The 15200-nt window shown below is 41.2% G+C and overlaps 1 protein-coding gene across 4 annotated transcripts in view; it reads right to left on the reverse strand.

The window, feature by feature from the left end:
• scube1 (signal peptide, CUB domain, EGF-like 1) overlaps positions 1–15200 on the reverse strand; it is an 85068-nt gene that overhangs the window by 13866 nt on the left and 56002 nt on the right. For all 4 annotated transcript variants that reach the window (XM_051890886.1, XM_051890889.1, XM_051890890.1 and 1 more), the window contains 2 exons: positions 10651–10767; positions 2613–2735 (listed from right to left, as the gene is read on the reverse strand). In XM_051890886.1, coding sequence (XP_051746846.1) covers positions 2613–2735; positions 10651–10767 — 240 coding nt within the window. The remainder of the gene's footprint in view (positions 1–2612; positions 2736–10650; positions 10768–15200) is intronic.

The following is a 15200-nucleotide window of genomic DNA, read 5'->3' on the forward strand; positions in this document are numbered from 1 at the left end:
GGACTCTTACAGCACAAAGTAATCTAGAACACCATAGCAACACCCTGGCAACCACCCAGAACACCACAGCAGCCACATACTGTAGTATCTACCTAAAACACATTAGAAACCACCCTGATTGCAGTAGTAACATCCCAGCAACCACCAAGAACAAACTAACTAGCTACATAGCAACTACCCTAAACACCCTAGAAACCACCTACCACCAGCTACAAAGCAACTACTCTGAACACTCTAAAAACTACCCTGAAGAGTTGAGCAACCACCTAGAAACGTCCTAATAACAACCATCTAGATCACCCTAGCAAGCTGCATAGAACTACCTTGAATAATCTAGAAGCTAGGGCTGTCAAAAGTCGGTACTGAAATATTAAAAATGTGATAATACCAGCATTTGCATCTTGAGCGCTCAGTGAAGCGTGTCACATTACATGTTTTTGAAGCATTGATCATTGTTGCCAATCACAGACATATCTGTTGAGTGCGTGAACACAATGGCCAATCAGAGGTGTTTAAGAGTCCGCTCAACCGCACTCAAAATGCTAGGGGGAAATGCTAGTATCGTCACATTTTTAAAATTTCAGTACTGAAGTCATACTTTGGTCTTTCTAGCAACCACCCAGAACGCCATAACCATCGAGCAACGCCCTAGCAACCACTCAGAACACCTTAGTAGCCGCAAAGAAACAGCCTGGCAACTATCCACAACATCCTAGCATCATGGCAGTCAAAATATGCTTAAGTTAATATTATTGTTACACCCACTCTGCCACACCCATAGCCTAGACTGGCAGCTATTTTCCCCTGATAGATTTTCTGGCATGAAGGGAATAGAAAAGTAAATAATTACAAACTAAAGATGTACCTATATAAACATAGTGGGGATAATATACAAAGAGACAAGAATGACAGAAAGACTGATAGATCATCTTAGCACAGCTGGCACATCCACAACATTGCGCTTCACCAACACACCCCTCAATAAAAACACACACTTACACACCCCACGCACTGATTAGCCAGGAATAGGGTGGTGTGGTGTTTTTGGTTTAGCTTAATAAAATAATTTCTGTTTGTACTCCCACTCGTGCTCCGACATGCTTGTAGGAATCTGCCACCATTCACCTCCAGTAAACTCAACTAAACACACACATCTCATACGACGCAGAATACTTGCCAGCATCCCGACCAAACAACAGCCTGTGCATGAGGTGCTTTTGATGAAGAGGTGTGTAGCTTCTCTATCCAATGTAAGTATCAATGGCTTTAAAATAGTTCACCCCCAAAATTTGTGAGGTCTTCCAGAATCTTTTAGCTCTTTTTCATACAAAAACAGCAGGCAGTGAACGGTGAGTGTCAAGCTTCAAAACTGGAAAAAGCACCAAAAAAAGTACACACTTCAACTATATTTCAAGTTGTTTTAAGCCGCTTATTATATAGCTTATTGCAAGTAGTCATGCAAGTATGAATAACATTTTATAGCTGAGAGTGGAGAGGAATATTTTCACTAAATAAAAACCTACATTACATCTGGGCCACGGCACCAATGTAACTCTGGATCTACTCACACCGCTCTGAGCAGGATTCGAACCAGTGTTTCTGGCATTGGAGGTAGGCACGGTAACAAGGACACTAAAGACCACAGCCTCTAGCGTCAGTCGCTAGTGTGCCCCTTGAGACTAAGGTTTACCTGCACAGCTCTTACTAGCTGGCCTCCGTTACACTCACCCCCCTAAACCTCACTCCGATCTGGGTCACGGCACCAGTGTAACCCCTCCGGTTCTACTCACACCGCTCTGAGCGGAATTAAAACCGGCGTTTCTGGCAAGGGAGGCTGCATGCTGGTAAGGTACTAAAGGCCGCAGCCTCTAGCACCAGTTGCTAGTGCTCTTCTTGAGGCCAGGAGAGTGAGGTTTACCTGCACAGTCCTTTACTATCTGGCCTCTGTTACATAGGCAAGTATTTGAAAGTTGAGCAGCAAGCTCAGTGGCTACTGATAAGTCGTGTGTCTACCAAAGCATTTTTAGCCAGCTGAAAATGCTAGGCGCGCTCTACTGAGCGCTTGAGAGCTCTTCTGCAGCCCAGACTTTTTTCAGTTGAGGCGCTTCGCTTGCTATGATTCGGAATATCCGCAGGAGTGTTACTAGTATCTCATTTCACATACAGTTTGTTTCTGTATTGTTTCTATATAAAAATGTCGACACAATGTGAAGTATTTGCTCTGGTTCTTGTTTTAAATTATTTTGTTCCATTATTATGCTTGTTGTTGTCATCGGTTGACACTGTTCAAGCAGAATGTGGCGGTTGGTTGGTGTTGTATTTGTCCCGCCCCTCCTCCACTGTGATTGGACAGCTGGGTAAAATGTGACAATGATGAGCACTGTGTTTTACCCAAAGTTGAACATACTTCAAATCTAGGCGACCGGTAAAAAAACGCCAAGTGCTCATAACAAGGGAACAAATTAATAAAAAAAACGAGGGAACGAATCATGGCCACAATATATATATTTTTTTTCCTGCATGTCATGTGTGACTGTACCAATGTACATCTAAAATGTTAATTTGTATATCCACCCAGAAATCAAAAATATGTAGTGTGAAAAGTGACTCACCCTGACAGGTGCGCTCGTTGGTCAGAAGTTTGTGTCCTTTCTGACAGCTGCACTCAAAACTGCCCACTGTGTTCCGGCAGAAATGATCACAACCTCCATTATTCTCCAAACATTCATCAATGTCTGTAGGGAAGAGAGAGATGATGATGATGATGTGGATAATGGTAAAAAAAACACTGATATGGGGGTGTAAAACCAGTACAACTATTCACATAAACAACTTTTTGGATATATAAACAGTTTTCCTAAACAGGCAGCCACATACACAGCTCCACAACATCATCTTAAATATATCAGCCAACCCTGGCACGCTATCCACAAACCCAATAAAAGCTAATCCCGTCAACAAATGTGTAGGAAACTGTGTATGTGTGGAGTTTGGGGTTTCCTCTGCAGTTATTTCAGTAGCTGTAGCAAACACACATTGGCTCAGGTTTGCACTAATATTAACTGAACCGAGGTGGGACAGAAAGTTTCCACTAAGCTTAAGACCACAGATACACATGCTAACTGAACACGGGGTGGCTAACGATGCTTTTGGGAAACGCACCCCAGATTAATAAATCAGATTCTAAATCTCAGACTTTTGGATCCCACTGTATGAAATAGTTTAACACTTAAAAAAAAAAAGCAATTCTAAAGCTAGAGTGAGAAATATGCTATATGAAGCCTAAACAGCATTTAAATGATTTGATTAACAGACAAATTCTTCCTGAGAGCCAATTTAAAATACTCAAACTAGAGATGTGAAACTCAAACTCTGTATCAGTTACCTGCTGGATTTTAAAAGGGTGGTTAATTATGATTTGGGTGCGTGAGATTCTCCAGCTTTGTTGTTGTTGAGCAACCGAAGTGCGAGCTGTTAAAGCTCCGCCCTCTTCTGGAAAGCGGGTGGGATCAGCAGCTCATTTGCATTTAAAGGGACGCACACACACACAAAAAAAACGGCGTTTTTTTGCTCACATCTTGTAAAATTACACCTTGGTCCCCTTTTAAAATACACACAATCTTACACCGACTGAATCATTCATCTCTACAGCTCTTTTTCTCCAAAAGAGAGAATAAAGTGAAAGAGAACAAGCGGATAGGAGAATAAGCTCTCTAGAAGTTTGTTGCGTATTTTGACTGATGTGCTAAATAATAATGATACAATATACTTTTCTTGTCTCAAGCTGTGTTTTAACATCTTAAAAAAACCTCAAACCTCCTCTCAGAGTTCAATGGTTCAGATGTCGGGCAGCATCAGAAGACTTATCCCAGCTGATAAAAGCAAGTGTGAGCCTGTGCCGTAAGGTCAGTCAGTCTACATGACCTAAAGGAAGTGCTTTATCATCTCTGACAGTTTATTTCCTGTCTACCTGTCAGATATGTGTTCAGGTCAAGATGTTCTACAGTACCTAAACCTCACATTACAATGTTATCCTTCATATATATCATCAGAATCTTTGCATTGAAAAGATGCTGTGGTGTATGCAGCTTAATAACCAATATAACGTATTGCTGATTCATTAACAGAATAATAACAAATTATAGTGTAAATGACATAATGGAATGTTTAACAGTTATTTAGCATTCACACTTCCCTAAAACACACTCTCACACACATGCACTTTATTCCAATTGCTCCTTAGCGCAGGCAGGGGGCTAATGATATTCCACATAATGAAGTTTAATGGGACTAAATAAGCTTTGAGTTAAAGCAAACACTGGACATTTTTCACATCTGTAAATGATAAACAACTGCAGGGGTGAAGACTGAGAGGCTGAGAGGATTCATCGATTTTCGATCGGAAACGAGGAGAGTAAACACTCACGCAGCAGTCAGAAACGTGCTTATAAAACAAGTGCTACGCTAACTCGATCTGATTACAAAGAAAGAAAGCAAGCTTGCAAGAAGAATGTGGAATCCTCATGAGCTCTAGAGCGAACGTCTGTACTCAGGGATGTGTGTAGCCTTACTAAATATTTAGAGAAAAAAGCAATTAAAATTAATACATTTGTGGAAACATGAACCTCTACAAATAAGTCAGGACAGAGTTTTCAACAAAAGGAGCGTTTTTGCAGATCGTTTTCAGGCTGCTCACCTCAGGCTAGCTAATCTCTGAGAAATGCGCCGTTGAGCGCGCCAGTGTATTTTTTGGAGATTTAAATGGCCTGTTTTATTTGCTTTGTTCATAAAGGGATTTTGCCATGTAATAACACAGGCGCTGCTTGTCTAGAGCCGCCAGGAAAAACCAGCGTGATTTCGCCCCCGACACTAAAACTCTTCGGAGCGCGCGGGGGTCCGTCGGGGCCGGTGTCATCCGAGGTGATGCCGCCTGGCTGCTATTGTGCGGATTACTGGGCTCTGTGTGTATTAATACAAATAGAGCTCAGTGTCCCGATTAGAGAGAGAGAGAGAAATGGAGAACTGATGGAGAAAACAGGCCTGCTGTATGACCCTTATCAGCTAAGTCTTTTCACAGTGCTGACTGGTGACTGTGAGGACAGGTGAGCTTGCTGAAAAGACCCTATAACATCATAAGATCCCCAGTTGCAACTGTGTCTGAACAGTCTAATCAGCTAGCAATTAGTTAGGGCTAATCAGTTGTAAATTAGACCATTTTAGCTTTTTATGTAACTGATATAAAAAAGTTATGACCAGTCAAAAAAATTTAGATGACTAACTAAGACTAGTTTAAGCGGTTTATGCAACCAGCCGCTGGTCCACAAAGGGATTAAAGGCACAATTTTTCGCCGCTAGAGGTCACTTATTCAAAACAAGGGCGTAGCTTGATGATGCCTTGATTTTGCAGAATCATGGGAGGTGTTGTCTTCACGTCTACAGCTGGTGGAAAAGAATCGGGATGGTTTTAACAGTAGAAAGTTTTTATAGTGCTACTCTGTGTTCACTTGGTGGCTACTTTGATATTAGGCATGGTAAAACATGGTACTCGCTTGTAAATCAAGAAAATGAGATTTATTTTTGTTCATATTATTATATTATTATTACAAGTCAGTTAAACTCCTGGGATGTTGATCTGGTCAGTTAAGTAGCAGAGGGGGTTGTTAATCATTTTCAGCTGCTTTGGTGTTAATAAAATTAACAACAGGTGCACTAGATGGGCAACAATGAGACGACCCCCAAAACAGGAATGGTTTTACAGGTGGAGGCCACTGACATTTTTTCCCCTGCTCATCTTTTTTGACAGTTTTTCACTAGTTTTGCATTTGGCTAGTGTCAGTGTCACTACTGGTAGCATGAGGCGATACCTGGACCCTACAGAGGTTGCACAGGCAGTCCAACTCCTCCAGGATGGCACATCAATATGTGCCATTGCCAGAAGGTTTGCTGTGTCTCCCAGCACAGTCTCAAGAGCATGGAGGAGATTCCAGGAGACAGGCAGTTACTCTAGGAGAGCTGGACAGGTCCATAGAAGGTCCTTAATCCATCAGCAGGACCGGTATCTGCTCCTTTGTGCAAGGAGGAACAGGATGAGCACTGCCAGAGCCCTACAAAATGATCTCCAGCAGGCCACTGGTGTGAATGTCTCTGACCAAACAATCAGAAACAGACTTCATGAGGGTGGCCTGAGGGCCCGACGTCCTCTAGTGGGCCCTGTGCTCACTGCCCGGCACCGTGGAGTGCGATTGGCATTTGCCTTTGTACACCAGAATTGGCAGGTCTGCCACTGGCGCCCTGTGCTTTTCAGATGAGAACAGGTTCACCCTGAGCACATGTGACAGACGTAAAAGGGTCCGGAGAAGCCGTGGAGAATGTTATGCTGCCTGTAACATTGTTCAGCATGACCGGTTTGGTGGTGGGTCAGTGATGGTCTGGGGAGGCATATCCATGGAGGGACGCACAGACCTCTACAGGCTAGACAATGGCACCCTGACTGCCATTAGGTATCGGGATGAAATCCTTGGACCCACTGTCAGACCCTACGCTGGTGCAGTGGGTCCTGGGATCCACCTGGTGCGACAGTATGCAGGCAGTTCCTGGAGGATGAAGGAATTGATTCCATTGAATGGCCCCCACACTTGCCTAAATCCAATAGAACACCTCTGGGACATTATGTTTCGGTTCACTTTGATTTTCGGGGTGTCTTTGAATTCAGTCCTCTGTAGGTTGATAATTTTCATTTCCATCAAACGATGTGGCATCCTTTCATTCCTAACACATTACCCAGTCCATATCAGTATAGATATCCAGCATGATATTTTTCCCCATTGAGATCTGATGTGTTTTCAAAGTGTTCCTTTAATTTTTTTGAGCAGTGTATTATAAATTATAAATTCACATTTTAATGAATTAATTCCACACTGATTCAAATCAGTACACATTATTCCAAAGCAAAAAAAAAATCGTAACCTAGAAATAATTCAATTCATTCCACATCTGTAACGAGTTAAAGACAGACCAGCATGGTTATTGCTAGTCCATAGTCTATACTAGCACTAGAACAGCAGTAACCAGCCTGGATGACAAATGCTAAACTCTCCTTTCAAGATATTTCAGTCCCAAACACACAAGTATGCAGGCCAGCGGAGACGTGCCTGGGGTACCATCAGCTGGACCGAGGAAACGTACACACACGCAGACACAGATATGAGCACACAAGACAAACTGTTCGTTCCCATAATTCATTTCCCCCGATGACACCGTACACACACACCTTCTAATCAAACATCTGGAAACTGTTCGCAGTCATTTCAATCACTCTCTCTATCCTCCCTCGCTCGCTATCTTCCCGCATGCGATTGAGCGAGCGTCTGTCAGCGTGCTGGCCGGGCTCTCCTGTCTGTCATCGCCGACGAAGGGCCTTTTATCAAATTCAGGCATTTAAACATGCCCTAAATAGTTTATATTGAAATGATTATGTTACAGAGACAAGACGGGGCAGCTCCCTGTGAGACCACTCACTGAGGAGGGGAAAGAAAGTGTGAAAGAAATAAAGCGAAGACGACAGCGGAAAAATAAGGAAAGGTCACTTGTAGACATTTACACACACCCACACACACTTATAACAGAGTGATCTCTATGTGATGCACTTTTCTGTTTAGTCTGTGGTATAAGCGCAGAGTCGCCTGGGTTATTACATAAGTGGCACTTGTGTCTCTTCTGTTATGCGCAACACTTACATCCCAATTACATATGAGGGCTGAACAGCTATCATTATTGTGTTTTCATCTGTCCTTGCCTCCACAGACTTTAATCTAACCCACTTAGCAACAGCTAAATAAAAGGCACAATATGTAATTTTCGCCACTAGAGGTCGCTTATTCAAAAGGCGTAGCTTGATGACACCTTGATTTCGCGGAATCATGGGAGGTGTTGTCTTCACATCTACAGCCGGTGGAAAAGAACTCGGGCAGAAATCATATTCACGGATGAGCTAATGTATTAAAGATTTATTAACATTACTGTAGTATGAAGCAAGGTGGGGCTGAAAGCCATTGGAGCGGAACGAGGCCACTGGAGCGATTGCTAATGAGAGACATATATATATACATATATGAAGGTCACTACTGAGCTCTATTAAGCCTGTTAGGGGTGTGTCCTATACCTCCAGCCAATCAGCATTAAGTCAGAGGCGTCAGACCATCAACTCATACGTTGATACTGATGATCAAAAGAAGCTCTATAAACACTGTTTACTTACACTTGCTTCCTAACTGAACAGAGACATCTAGAGTGTCAGATCTAGCATTCACGGCTAGAGTCTAATGTAACATCCTTGTTCTTATTTACTAAAGAGCTTGATTACATGCTATTTTAACAGAGTTCACTAACAGGCAGTAATAAGCGGTCACTGGCACAGCACACCTGTGATAATTGACCCAGAAGTATGTGTGTGAGTGCATGAGTGTGTTTGATAAATGGCATGTCGGTGAGCAGATCTAAAGCCTTGTGCTGGATTTATGAAGGCAGACCCCTCAGGCGGGCCTAATTATTTGGGCGGGTCACAGCCAAACCAGACCAACATCCATCTTACAGTACAAACACAAAACACCTCACGCTAACACAATAAACCCCTTTAAAGCCATCCTATTAAAACTCACCAAAACGTACCAAACCAAAAAGGTTTGCTAGTCTTACCTGGTCTCCCAGTTGGTTTTAAAGAGGTTTCAGCCACTTGTCAGCTGGTCATGCCACCCAGATAAACCAGGTAAAGACAAGCTTGTCCACATTCACTCAAAAAAAATTAACTTTCACTGTTGTTAGTTTCACTCAAACTATCCTTGTTCACATTACTTAAAAACTCATTTAACTACATGAACTTAATTTAACTGAGTTGTTTCTACTAAAAATGAGTATTGTCAGCTGTACTTAATAAATGTTTGTTCAGTCAACTTAACATTGCACAAATTAATGTTGACATAACTAAAAGGGCAATGGATCCGTAGTTCCCAGCATGCTTTGCAAGGGACTGCATTAGGAGAGTAAATTTAGGGATTAAAGTGTTATTTTATGTTTTTCAGTAAAGGGTTAAGATGTTGTTAGTTTATGTTAGTGTTTAATGTTCAGTTATGCTGGACATTTAGAGGAGTTTCTGTGTAGGAGGGATTTCTACACTGAATTAAAATTAGGGTGGTTTAATGAGTTATTTTTTTTTTTGAGTGCATTTTGTAGAGCAAATAGTTAATTTAATAGGGTAAATTAAGCCAATAAATGTGTTCACCTTACGTAATAAACTTTTATAAATGTAACATAACATTATTAAGTAAATTGCACATATAAATATTATGTAACAGTGATAAATTCAAATGATTTGTATTTATTCAAAGAAATTTTGTCAGCTTTACTTGAATTTCTTTTGTTCATACATCTAAATTGTTATTTGAACAAATTACTCAATATAGTTTTATAGCTTTTTTAAGTAAATCCAACAATTCTTTTTTTTTTAGTGTTGGGACACCATCATAAACAAACTTAAAAACATGCAAACCAGCTTAGGAAGGTTTAAGCAGGGTTATTTTTCTCTTTCAAGCAGGTATAGCAGATTTATAGTATTTTTCTGCATAACTACTCAAATTAACATTTCTACTGTACAGTATTGATGACTCATCTTGCACTGGGGGGTGTATGCAAATATTTGTCCAATCAAATGCTTTCTTTCAGTAGCAGATCATGCTCTCAGCTGTGATGCAAACTAAAGCCACTTGGTTATTTATTAAAAAAAACAACAACAAGCTCTTCAATATGTCCTGCCTAAACTTCCTGTTTCAAAAGGAAACACATCTTTTAAAAAAGACCTTTAGAGGTCTTCTAACCTCAGGATGGCGCTTTGCGTGTGTGTTTATATGTGTGTGTGGTTTTGAATGACAGCCCCACTAATCAAACAGTGGTTGGTTTGTGGAGGCGTCTTGCTGTACAGCGCAGATGGGGCTGTTTTACGCACATACGTGCTACATTCTCTTCCTTCTTGAAGAAACGGTCACATGACCACACCTCATCAGTATGGCAACCTCCCAGGGAAATGAAAAGAAGCCAATTTCAGACACATTCTAGTGGAGTGACCCACAGGTACCCATTCACACACTCCTTCATCAAATTCAGGTAGAACAGGAAGCAATTAATCTCAAAGTGTGCAGGTCCCCTGGACCGTAGTATGGTCAGTGAGTTCTTGAGTGTGTTTGTTTAGAGAGAACCCACCATCATCCCATGCCAAGATTGCTACGCGGCAGTTTGACTTTGAAACCCCTGGTCATTGACGTCAAAGCTGGAATTTCGGAAGGAGAAATGCTTCGCAGCCAAAGCAACAACAACACAACAACATCACGGACTCATTCCACACGACAGGACAAACGGACGTAAAGCCAGTTGGTCTTGGCTTGGGATCACACACCCCCACACATCCGCCAATATACCTGACCATTTTGAGCAAAAGAATTCATCTAATAACGTATCTCCAATTTAATCCGAGCCTTGCAGTCTAAATACAGGAAATCTCAAATTGTTCCCTGACATTCAGAAGCGCACAGAGGGAGGAAATCAGGACATGCTCCGTGCAACTTTAAACAAGTCATACAAACAACACGCATCTTCACTGACCTTTGCAGGTCTTGCCGTCGGGTTGAAGGGTGAAGCCAGCCGGACAACTGCAGCGCACCCCGGTGGCCGTGTCCTTGCAGGTGCGATCGCAACCTCCATTGTTCACCGCACAGGTCTCTGGGTAAATAAACACACAGGATGGGACAGACAGAGGAAGTAAGGTAGCATAAACACAATTAGAAATCAATTTTGAACAGTTTTTTGAAGGTACTATGCATGGTTAACTAAGAACTAAGTGAGGATATGCAGTTGTTTTGAGAGCTAGGCTTGACCGCAACTATTTTTTGGGGGGAAAGGTAAATGTAAATAATGAATCCCAATGAATGCAGTTGGTAGTTTATAAGGAATCACAAAACTAATACGGCACTTTGGCCTTGAACTTAGAAGATGACAAGGTTCGTGACAGACATAAAACAAATGCTGCACGAAAAAAGCTGGATTTTAAATTATTTTTGATAACACCATCCCTCTGCCCTTCCTTAAGCCAAAAATAAAGACTTCCTTGGCTACTTTGTCAGTCAAAATGTGAAATAAAAAAGACAAAAGAAAAGAGTCTTTTCCTGAGGATAAAGTTAATAGAAGAGAAATCAGAAAACGGACAGCGTTTCTGAAGGTGGAGGGTGGAAAGCGGAGGGTGAGCCGGTTAGTCTTGTCACATGAATGACTGTGGAGAGAAAGTCAAAATAAGCAGTTCAACTGGAAAACATTGTGTTTTACTTGCATTCAGATGCAAAGACTGCTATGGAGGCATGAATATGAACATTTTTTGTTTATTAAAACTTAATAATAAAATTTTTAAAAACTCAGATGAGAGTTCTAGCTGCTAAAATATCTTATATGTGATGCCATCACACATTCATTGTGTTCAAATATGAAACATTGATTTATTGACCATTTTAGGCAAAAAAAAAAACAGCCACATATTTGCACAACGAGACAATTTAAAGTTTTGTCAGTAGTCCTGCCCACTGTGAAATCTCATTGGTCCAAACTCTCACTCCACATAACTATATTAAACATCAGATAAGCTCTGATTGGACCAGATATCCTACTCGTAATCACACCTGGTTAGTACACTGTGTCGGATTCTCCAGGTCATGTTGGGAGCCACGGGATCTTGCTTGCTTTTGTTGACCACACAGTCAAAGACAAAGGCCCACAGGCAATTTGGTTGAGGACACAAAAGAGTAAAGGCATAGAAGATCTCCATCTTCAACAGAACGTTTTTTTTCTTCTGTGGGATGGGGGAGTGGGTGAAGTGGCTTTCTGTTAATGATTTATTAAGCATGTCAAAGACCCTGTTATTAGAGTCTAATGCTATGGGCTTTTCAACTGCTCCAAGAACAGCTGGACTGTCTTTTGCCCAGGGACATGTACATGGGATGCGTGTACGCACAAACAGAGTTTGATTAAGTTAGCTGTGAACAGGGTCGTCACCAGAATATACAGTATAGAATGGGGGGGCATTTAGTTTTCATAGGGGGGAAGACATCTTTATGATCCGAGAAAAAGACTTTCACCAAAACAATAACATCCCATATTATTACTGAAATAGACCAAGTTCTATATTAACACCAAAAAAACAAGATAGTCCATCCTACAAATTACACCAAAACCCTTTTGCATTATGCCTATATACTTTGTAAACATGAGGCACAAAAGCTTTTCAATTCCTCCAACAACACAATGATAAAAACTATACATACCAAATAGCATCTGTAGCATATTGATGTGTAACAAGTACACTTTGAGTGTACACTCACCATTAAAATAGTTGAAGGCGGCGAGTCTCCAAGTGATAGTCCTTTCTAAATATAGTTCCATTTTGTGTAATAATGCGTTAAATATGAATTTTCTGATCATAGGTGAAGGGTGAACCAACTCCAGGGAAAGTCTAAGAAGATGCGCTTCCCATTTAAAAACACATTTAAGTAAATTTTCCTTGAAATAGTTTTAAGTTACTTGACACCACACAACCTCCCAACATAAACACCGCTGATAAATTATTTGTTAACAAAGCGTCTACATTTACAAACCACTGTTAATTTTAACAGATTACTTACTAGGGCTGGGACAATATTATTGATGCATCATGATTTGTGGATCGTTTCTAGTATTTTCCGAATGCATCGCAAATCGATTCTGAGCTTAGTTTTTAACAGCAGATGGCGCTCTAGGCTATTTTTAACCGCATGTTCAAATGCTCACGAAGAAGAGCGCTCGTGCATTCGGCTGAGTCTGAGAAAGTACTTGCACCTCAAAATGATTTTATGTGCAAGATTAATGTGAACAGCCCACTGCAAACACCCTTGTAATTCACTTCAACCTTTTCGAACTTTGTAAGGAAGCAGATAACGTCTGTTTCTAAAGCACGCAGTGCCATGTGCTGTTGAAAACTAAGCTCAGAATTGATTCAAGAGAGAATCACGATACATATGGAAAATATCAGAATCGATCCAGAATCAGTTCTCGATTCGCGATGCATCGATGTATTGTTACATACTGTACGTGGGACTTGGCATCTCAGAAAGCGTGCAAAGGGAGCTCCCTATATAATCACTTAAAAGCTGTCACTCATCTTAGTTCATCGCGATCTCAAGCAGTTCTGTTACAATAAATTAAGCTGATGCAATGAATCTCTTATTTACGTAATTGTTTGTTATAATGAGAGGATATTTGCAAGTGTGCAAAACCACTCACCGCTCAAAACGCCAGTGCTAACTTAAACACCTCTGATTGGTCATTGCATTCAAGAAATCAACAGATATGTTTGTGATTGGCTACATTTCTCAAAGCTGCAAAAACACATTGTAAACAAGATGCTTCGTTATGGAATACGAATGGCCAATCCACAGAAATAAGGTTTGCTGAATGACCATACAATTGGAGGGGGGGGGGGGGGAGGCATAGCCCCACAATGCCCCCCCTTGGCGACGGGCCTGGCTGTGAATGACTGCACCAAAAGTTCTCGAAAACGGGTGTGGTAACTCTAAATGGGCGTGACTTTCTGATTGATGGATTTGTATGTTTATATATCTCTCCACAACGAAAGATGAAGATTCCTCAGACATCTTGATCGTGTTTCCCGGGCTCGTTTTGGCAAATGGCCAGATAAAACTAAAACGAGAGATTTTGACTGAACGTCCCACTGCTGAAAAGAAGCCCTTCTTTGGGAGTTGGAGGAAACCACATAGACCTTCCACACATCTAGAGCGCTGGTGCCTACAACAACTTTCAGATAAAGTGGTAAGTCCAGACTTGAGCCGAGAGACAGCTGCCCAGAGGTGTGTGACGTTTATTTGGATCACGCTCCGGAGGTCAACGAATCAGAGATCAGCCCCTTTCCACATGTGCCCGACACATGGCAGTTTATTTAGATCAAATTCCTTCAATTCCCCCCTGCTGCTAAGTGACCACCTTTTCAAAACACCTCTTTGTGTTTGGTGTCTCGCCTTCTCTTCTTCTCCAGTCTCTGGGTTTCCCATCATGCCTGGGTACAATAGCAGCTTTCTTTCTGACACCGACTTTCCAGTTTAATATGTCAGGATCGGTCACATCCTGGTGCTGTTGGCCCCAGCTGTGACAGGAGGGCAGGATGAAGCGGGAACACCGAGTGTCAAATCTAGCGTTCTCCTGTGGCATAGAACACACACACTTGCACAAACACTCACATGCAAAGCCAAGCTACTTGTGTGAATCTGTCATAACGGGCCCATTTGTGCATTATGAAACTTGGAATATGATCTTAGACGGGAGAAATAATGAGGTCAGTGAGTAAGATGGTGATGACATCACATGTGACTCTCAAAACTCTTCACAGTTCCTCTCCATACAGATCAAGTGCTACATATACTGTATAGGGAAGAAATGAATGAAATCTCAGCTCAAGGGGGGCAGCAAACTCAAACTGAAATGAGGTAGAAACAGAGGAGAGTTAACATTTGGTCTTTCTTCAGTGCAGCTACTACAGGGAGGAGAAAGTAATTCAAAAACCAAAGACGCTATGATAAAAATCAAGGAAAGTGATAAAGGGTGAAAGACAGAAAAAAAAAAAAAAAATCTGCATCTTCAGGTTCCTGGGTGTACCTAAAACTGTCAAAAGCAACCAGTAGTAAGAGATGTATGAACTGAAAACTGGACTGATTATGATTTGGCTAAATATTTTTTAACCTGATAGAATTGTTTTTGTCACAAACATAACTTATTTTTAAGTTATTATAATAATTCACCACTTATATGATAAAAACATACGTATATTCTTTAGTCACAACCAAAAAAAACTAGCCTTCTATACCCCATAGTTTAAAAAAGGTGTCTAGTCTGTCCTCCCAAATACTTTACAAACAGTTTTTCTGCCATACAAAGGCAGATCTGTTGTCTGTCTGACCACATCTTGGCCTTGGTTCATGAATTCAAGGATAAATGGCTAAATGGCTGATATATTTCTGAGGTTCGAGGTTTCTGAGTTATCTTCTCTCTCTTAGGAGAGCTAACTGTAGCAGATGGACTGGAAACTAAAATAATATTCTGCATTTCTGTTCCGCACCCTG

This window comes from Ctenopharyngodon idella, chromosome 4, assembly GCF_019924925.1.
Source record: "Ctenopharyngodon idella isolate HZGC_01 chromosome 4, HZGC01, whole genome shotgun sequence".
Lineage (NCBI taxonomy): Eukaryota > Metazoa > Chordata > Actinopteri > Cypriniformes > Xenocyprididae > Ctenopharyngodon > Ctenopharyngodon idella.